At 30.4% G+C, this 8,232-nt stretch overlaps 1 protein-coding gene across 6 annotated transcripts in view; it reads left to right on the top strand.

The window, feature by feature from the left end:
- The window catches only part of LOC119644567 (innexin shaking-B), a 131,319-nt gene extending 123,495 nt beyond the window's left edge, over positions 1–7,824 (top strand). For 5 of the 6 annotated variants that reach the window (XM_038044155.1, XM_038044160.1, XM_038044158.1 and 2 more), the window contains 5 exons: positions 2,859–3,013; positions 3,102–3,166; positions 5,862–6,028; positions 6,155–6,333; positions 6,423–6,615. In XM_038044155.1, the coding sequence (XP_037900083.1) occupies positions 2,859–3,013; positions 3,102–3,166; positions 5,862–6,028; positions 6,155–6,333; positions 6,423–6,615 (759 nt within the window). Of the gene's footprint in view, positions 1–2,858; positions 3,014–3,101; positions 3,167–5,861; positions 6,029–6,154; positions 6,334–6,422 lie in introns of all 6 variants that reach the window. The other variant, XM_038044154.1, reaches the window with a different exon arrangement.
- The last annotated feature ends 408 nt before the right edge of the window (positions 7,825–8,232 follow it).

Here is an 8,232-nt window from a genome sequence, read left to right as displayed (position 1 = left end):
ACTTGATATTATCATTAATACATACATGTACATATAATAAATATCTATCATTAAAATAGTTTCCAAAAAAAAAATAAAAATAAATAAATAAAAAATATTAATAATAATAAAATCACTTACTTGTGTGATATTTTGCGGTTTGTGCAAGTCTATTCTCGACGGAACATATTATATGTTGTTGGTAGATCGTTATGATGTCTTTTCAAGTGGACTGCATTTGATAGGTTAAAATTTTGAACCAATGAAATTAAGGACGCTTGTCTCATTTATTATCCGTATATCGACTTACAATTAGATCGATGAATTGCAAAATTTAATATACATTTAATATACGCAATTGAATTCATTGGCTCATTGTATACTGAGTCATGAAAAATATGCAAAGTTAAGGGCCTTTATATCGAAACGAATTAAATAATTGTGGGTTTCTGTTCAGTTCGAAAATGCTTGTCACTGTGCCTGTCTGCCTGTCTGCCTGTCTGCCTACGTACGAAATACAATAAAGTGGAAATATATGCCCATAATTATGAAAGTGGTCCAAGTCATATATTTTTCTTATTTCGAGATATTTAATGAATCGCATTTGAATTAATTAAAAAAATATCAAAAACATTATGCAACGTTTTCTCAATTTAGAATTTTCTTAATCTTAATTAATGGAACTCTATTATGTGTATGAGCTTTTGTGTGAATTTCATGCAAAAATGTTGTTTGAATTGACTTAGACCACTTTCATAATTACGGGCAGATATATATATATATAGTTTTTTGTTTTGGATATTTATTTAATTTTGTTTCTTTGGCTAGAAACATGAAAGGATGCGAGCTGATAAGACGATTGTTTGCTTAGCTCATATTTCTGAGTCTTTTATAATGAATGATGATTAATTCTAAATCGACCCTGGCGGCTCAATAAAGACGAAAATCACGGCACCGAACATTCATCGATTGATTGGACTATAAAGTGAACGAATTCAGTCAATTTTGAAGAGAGCTTTTCTTTATGACAATGAACATTAAATTTCAATTGTGTTTGCGCTATGCTAATCGTAGTAAACGACAAAAAAATTTTTTCCAACTTTCAGAAATCGACATCTCCTTAACAAAGTATCATTATTGGCATTTAAATAGTTTTCAGAGAAAAAAGAGAAAAAGAGAACATCATTGGGATACAGACGTGATCTAGCTTTGAATTTGCATAAAAACAATACAACAGATATCGCTACGAGGGATGAATTCCTCGATCCTCTCGCTTTCTTACTTTCACGCGAAGGTCGAATTTTTCGCTTCAGAAATGCGTTGCGTATAACATTTCTTTATAAAGCAGATATTCCTATGCAATATAGTACGGGTATCGTTTACTCCACTGCCGCCTAAAATCATAATAATTTGCATCACAATTTGCGTAACTCGGATTTGTTTGGGGCGTGCAAACAAAGTCTTCGAAAATTTACAAAAGCTAAAAATTTTCTATAAATAATCCTTTAAGTAGTCAAGAATGACATATAAATTCGATTGTGAGCTTGGAAAAATGGTCAAAATATATGATTTTTTAAACATAATTCAAAAGCAGTAGGCGGACACTTGAAACTTTAATCCTGAAATGGATGAATTTTTGTTTTGAAATTCAGAAAATTGTTTTGTTATGGGGGGAAAATTTGAAAAAAAGTTAAATTAAACTGGTATGTAGACAATTGGCAACATTATGCATTTAAGGGTTAAATGCTTGTTTTACGATCCACAATTTTTGAAGGCAGTCCGCAGCATAGCGTAAACAAATTTCATTCTTTTAATACGAATTTTTTGCAGTATCCTTGAAACAACATTCTCGAAAGAAGCTGGTTTTTCTAAACCTTTGCTTTTTCACAAAAACTCCTATCCTTTTTTTTTTGTCGGAGATTGAACTTTTTCATTCAAGCAGTTTTCAATCGCGCAAAAATCAATATTTGTGTATGCAGGAATACAGATTAATGGGATTCTTTTCATTTTCATTCTGCTTTGTTTTGTTCCTTAAATTGATTGTGAATAATGTTTTTTAATGTTTCCTCAATACATGCGAACCTCGCGAAACGTCACTATAGAATTGACTTTCTCTTCATCCAAAAAAAAAAAAAAAAAACAAAAACAAAAATTGTCTAAAAATTTCATTTTATAACCTACACCACCACTACGCCACAAGGGTATACTAAGTTTGTGCGGATGTATGCAATATATTAAGCAGCTTGAGATAGAACCATCTTCTTTTATGCCGATCGATTCAGAATTATTTTCGGAATCCTTCTCTGAATTGATGCAAGGTTGTCTGTCGGTCCGTCTTGTCTCTTTTCGGGAAATATTTTGATTAATATATGATTTTCTCGATAAATGCCTTTTTCAAATGATGATGAAACATGATCAAAATACATGCAAGTATTTAATATGTAAAATGATACATATACACACATATCGGTCACATCGTACTATAAGTAATCGATATAAGCTCCTGTAATTTGATAAACAGTTTTTCGCATTTTTAAAAACCAAGAGAAAGCGACCTGAACTGTACTTTCAGAAATTGTAATGAATTTTTGCAAGTAGAAAAAAGTCAAAATGGTTTTCTTTCAAATTCTCTTAAAATTTCTTTCCTTGTATTACAATGCTGCGCGCCGAGCAAGTCTAAAATTAATATATTCCCTTAGCCATACGGTCAAGTTATAAGTTTTGATTGTAAAATGCAAGTGCACCTTAAAAGGGTGTAATACGAAGACCTTGCTATGCTTCTATAACATGACGTAAAAAAAATGAAATTTTTATTGCTTTACATGATAATCGTAATTGTATCGTTGTTCGTGACATTTTTCGTTTTATTTCATTTTCAGGCGATTTTATTTTATACACCAAGATGGCTGTGGAAGTCTTGGGAAGGTGGCAAAATTCATGCACTTATCATGGACTTAGATATAGGAATCTGTTCCGAAGCCGAGAAAAAACAAAAGAAGAAATTACTTTTAGATTATTTATGGGAAAATCTCAAGTAAGCAGTGACATCAATATTTTTTTTCCTTTCTTTTTTCAATTAATTATTTATTATTATTTATTTATCTTGAATGTTTTCACGACAGATATCACAATTGGTGGGCGTACAGATACTACGTATGCGAGTTATTGGCTCTAATAAATGTGATAGGTAAGTAAATGTAAAAAAAAAAAAAAACAAAAAAACAAAAAGAAACAAAACACAAAACACACAAGAAAAAGGACGTGTTAATTCATATTTCATAAAAAAAATCTCTCAAGAATATATATTTCATAATATAACTAGAAAATCATTAAAAAAGAGAGAGAAAAAAAAAAAATCGAATAATTGACAAATGTTTTCTAAATTAAAAGAAACAACAAAGCAAAAAATTGATACAATTTATAAGAAAGCAAAAAAAAAAAAAAAACACAAAACTTATGTTTGTTTACACTACGTCAAGGTGTATGAGTACATATCCGTGTGCGTGTTTGCGTTTATGTTTGTGTGTCGATGTATGCGTGGGTGGGTGGGATGCTTTGCTTAAAAAGCCACAATTTTCGCTTGGCGTTTCGATTTCTTTTTTTTTTTTTTTTTTTTTTTTAATTTTTTTTCTCTCATCCAACATAATAAAATAAACAAATCACAAATTTAATGTTGAAAATTTTTATAAACTGACCACTAGTGAATTGTATATAAACGATGTACGGCCAAAATGTGTAAATAAACACAAATTAAAATCGACCACAACAACAATAATAATAATAATAATAACAACAACAACAACAATAGCAACAGCAATAGCAACAAAAATAACATTTGCAACATTTAACAGAAATTTCGCACTGCCGTTATTAGTTTAATGAATTAATGTTTTCACATTGAAATTTTTACACCCGTTCCTTCCACTCTACGAGTATATTAATTTTCTCATTCTGTACGCAACATCAATCATTTAATTGATATGACAGAGGCATTTTTAAAAAAGCGGAAAATGAAACAAGAATTTTTCATTTATCAACATCGAGTATATAACCAGTGAATCCGCTATAACTACATATATATATATATATATATATATATATATTAACCGACGATCTCTTACTTTTAAGGAAAATCATGAGTCATTTATTGCAATCAAATTTCAAATGAAAATAATGCCTCAAATCCCTCATTAAGACCTCTTTTAGCACATAAGAGGGCGAGAGAGAGATGGAGATAGGGTTCCTTATTCAGGATCTGCCCTTATTAAAATGCTATCGTCAACTTATCGAAAGCAGAGAGAAAGACTCCGATTGCTCGTTTTCATGACATCTTAATCAAGCCTTCTGTCCTTCTGTCTGTCGTTCTACATATTATTTGTGTTCCAGGAGAAGAGTACACAGTGAACTGTGCTTTAAGCTTAGACACTGTAGTTGTATTAGGAATAAAATATCGTACAAATGTCCAACATGACCATAACGCACACACGACGACTCCAATTATTAAGCACTCCGCCCGATATTAGTTGGATTATGTCTGCGATAGCTTAATGATGAATGATCGCCTCCTTTTCCGTTATGTGGTAGTTGCGTTTAATGATTACGATGTAAGCATATCTAACAAATCAAATTAGGTGTGAGTTGGAATCGAGCCATGATTTTCATCTTCGCATAACATCAAAAAAGCAAACAAAACCCTGTTAATTGCTTACAAACACATACACGCACACGCTCATTCATTACTATCGATTTCGATGGAGAAATTGACTTAAGCACGAAACCATACAACACCTATTATATATGTATGCATATGTATAATCAGCATGTGCATTTTTCTAACAATTGATAATAAAAAAAAAAAAAAGAGAAAAAAAAAAACAAATTCTTTTATTAAATATTTACCTTATATTCTATGGTATATGAGAAAAATATTAAAAATACTTTAAGCATTATTCGAACTAACTAAATGCTCAAATGTTTCCAAACACACTTGTTGAATATCAAATCTATTCAAATCTATGAAAAAGAGAATTTCGTTTCCAACCTTCACTTCGAAAGCTAAGCAATTTTCATTGTCCAACTCGCTTAAACGCAACTCAGTAAAGTTAATTTATGCCATGGAAAATTGCAACATTGAAAGCACAATGCGTTCATTGTCCGTTACTCTATAGCCAATAAAGGAAGGAAAAAAGATGCCGAGTTTTTTGGTTTAATGAAAACCAATCGCAACAAACGAAGGTAGATTTGATTAAGAACAGGATAAACGCCATGTATTACTTAAACGTAAGTTTCATATAACAGTAATAGAGCGTATAGGTCTGTCATATAAGTAAGCTAGCTTTATAATGACCTAGGCCTAGGCAACGAAATCTTTATACAACATTCACGAAAAGTAGTCTTATTATCAGTCTACATCAGTTATGATACATGTTATATGTTAAGTTTGTACGAATGTGTACAAAACCCAGAAAGATTCGAGATAGACTAACCTCGTACTATATGCATCGATTCAGCATAACTTTCTTGTCTCTGTCATCTGTTCCAATGTTTCAGTACGGTGTTTGCCACACACATTTTTTTTTTTTCTTTCATTTATTTCAAAACACGTAAGCAACGATTTGAAAAACATTTGATGGAAATCATTTTTCATCAATATTTACCGAACGACGAAAAGTATATTCATTCGTCATTCTGTCTGCATTGTAAATGTATTCTAAGAACAACTATTCATTCAACAAGTGTTGATTGATATCAAGTTAATTAATTCGCAATAAAATGTATAATAAAAGAATTTCAATTTCAATTTCAATTTCAATCTCAATGCTTTGCTGCTTGATTCTGATACGTTTTTTACTTCAATTTATTTATTTTGTTGAAAATATTAGGTCAAATGTTTCTTATGAATCGATTTTTCGATGGCGAATTTATGACATTTGGCTTAGATGTGATACAGTATATGGAAGCCGATCAGGAAGATCGTATGGATCCGATGATTTATATATTCCCAAGAATGACCAAATGTACATTTTTCAAATACGGTTCAAGCGGGGAAGTAAGTAAACTTTCAAACTTAACTCTTATCTTCGTTCACTTATTCACTTAATATAATGCTATTCATCATTTAAAATTATGTATATATGATATACGTGTATATGATTTTGTGATTTCTCTTTAATAGGTGGAAAAACATGATGCCATATGCATATTGCCGTTGAATGTTGTTAATGAGAAAATCTATATTTTCCTTTGGTTTTGGTTTATATTATTGACGATTTTAACGTTATTAACACTAATATACAGGGTGGTTATTATACTTTCACCACGTATGAGAGTGTACTTATTTCGTATGCGATTTAGGTATGAATTAATGAAAATATATATTATCGCTTTTCCTTTGCATAATTTCATATTAACTAATATCATTATGCATTTAATTTTATATACAGGTTAGTGCGTCGGGACGCTATAGAAATAATCGTTCGTCGTTCCAAGATGGGCGATTGGTTTTTATTGTATTTATTAGGTGAAAACATAGACACGGTTATATTTCGTGATGTTGTACAGGACTTAGCCACTCGTTTAGGACATAACCAACACCACAGGGTGCCTGGACTGAAAGGAGAAATACAGGATGCATGATATTGGGAGTATTAGAAGCCATGCAGAATGCAAAATGTCGTCTCCATCTGAAAACCAAAAAAAATTGAAAAAATCCTAAAAAAATTAACAAAAAAATATATATTCATCATTCGTATATATATGTGTATATAAAGATATATATGCATATATACATGTACATGAAACATGCCGCGAAACTGCTTGCCAAAAAAATAATTCGTCATCAAATCAAAAAAACTAAAAGTCAACATCAGCTGCAGTAGCCGCACAACAGCAAAGAAAACGAAAAAAAAGAAACAAAAAAAAAACAAAAAAAAAAAAAAAAACGAAACATCAAGGTCAAGGAAACTGTGTGATTCAATGAAATTGAACAATAGCAGCAGCAACACGAACGACAATCTCAGTTATGCATCATAAGTTTCCGTAAACGCAGCCATCATTGCACCCACACGCCATAGAACGCCAAAAAAATACATTAACATCATTGTTAGTTTTAGTCGTGCATTGTCATCAAGGCAACGGAAAAATTGCTGTAAAATTTTTTTTAAACAAGCTAAGGATCAACAGACAAAACAATCTTTCAGGCAGCCTGTAATGAATCAGCACTATTTTCCTGTTGGCAACATCAATATCATCGACACATCAGCATTTGTTAACTGGCCAACGCTTAAACTAGTCTTTCAAGCTAATACACATTAAATCATCAACAACTACAGCAAACAGCAAACAGCAAACAGCAAACAGCAAACAGCAACAACATTATCATCGATTCTAGATTCTTAAGCTTGTGATAAAAAATATTAAAAAAAAAAATCATTTGGAGACGACGACCGGTGTATGATTGCATTTTTGTATTGGGTCCAACAACACAAAAATGACATCTTTCACAACAAACAGTGTTCATTTATGTAGAAATTGAAAAGCTAAACAAACTTGTTTTGTTCACTTTTTTTATAAAAAAAAAAAAAAAAAAAATTTTTTTAAAAAAATTAAAAAAAAAAAAAAAAAAAAAAAAGATCATGAAGCTCAATACGCGAAATATCCCAAAAATCATGTTTTTATACTTATATGAAAAATAAAATAAAAAACAATAAAAATAATCATATATGTATATCATAACAAAAAAAGAAAAAACAAAGCTATAAAACTTCCTTTTCATAGAATTATCAAGTCATCAAAGAACAAAAAAAAAAAAAAATACAAATAAAAATAAAATAAAAAAAAAAAAAACAAAAAGGAAAAATCAATTAAAAATCAATACAATAGCGCGCATCATCTAATAACCGTAAAACACATATGTAAACATTTTTTAAAATAAAATTCTTAAACGAATTATAATATAAAAAAATGATGAGAAAATATCACAGATTTAAAGGCCAACACCAAACAACCAACAACGTCTTTAATCGTCAACCGTCAATCGTCATTGTTGCATACACATAGGCGTATAAATCATTAATAAAACCTCGAATCACTTACACACACATACATATACATACATATATACATATATACATGCATACACACACACACACACACACACACACAAATAGACATAAAATCATTTCATCTCCTCTTACATAGCACGTACACACATTTACAATATGTTAGTATTAAAACTTTATCGAAAACAACAAT

This window comes from Glossina fuscipes, unplaced genomic scaffold, assembly GCF_014805625.2.
Source record: "Glossina fuscipes isolate IAEA_lab_2018 unplaced genomic scaffold, Yale_Gfus_2 0, whole genome shotgun sequence".
NCBI classification, from domain to species: Eukaryota; Metazoa; Arthropoda; class Insecta; order Diptera; family Glossinidae; genus Glossina; species Glossina fuscipes.
Note: the sequence above shows the minus strand (reverse complement) of the source record. Positions and strands in the feature narration are given on the sequence as shown.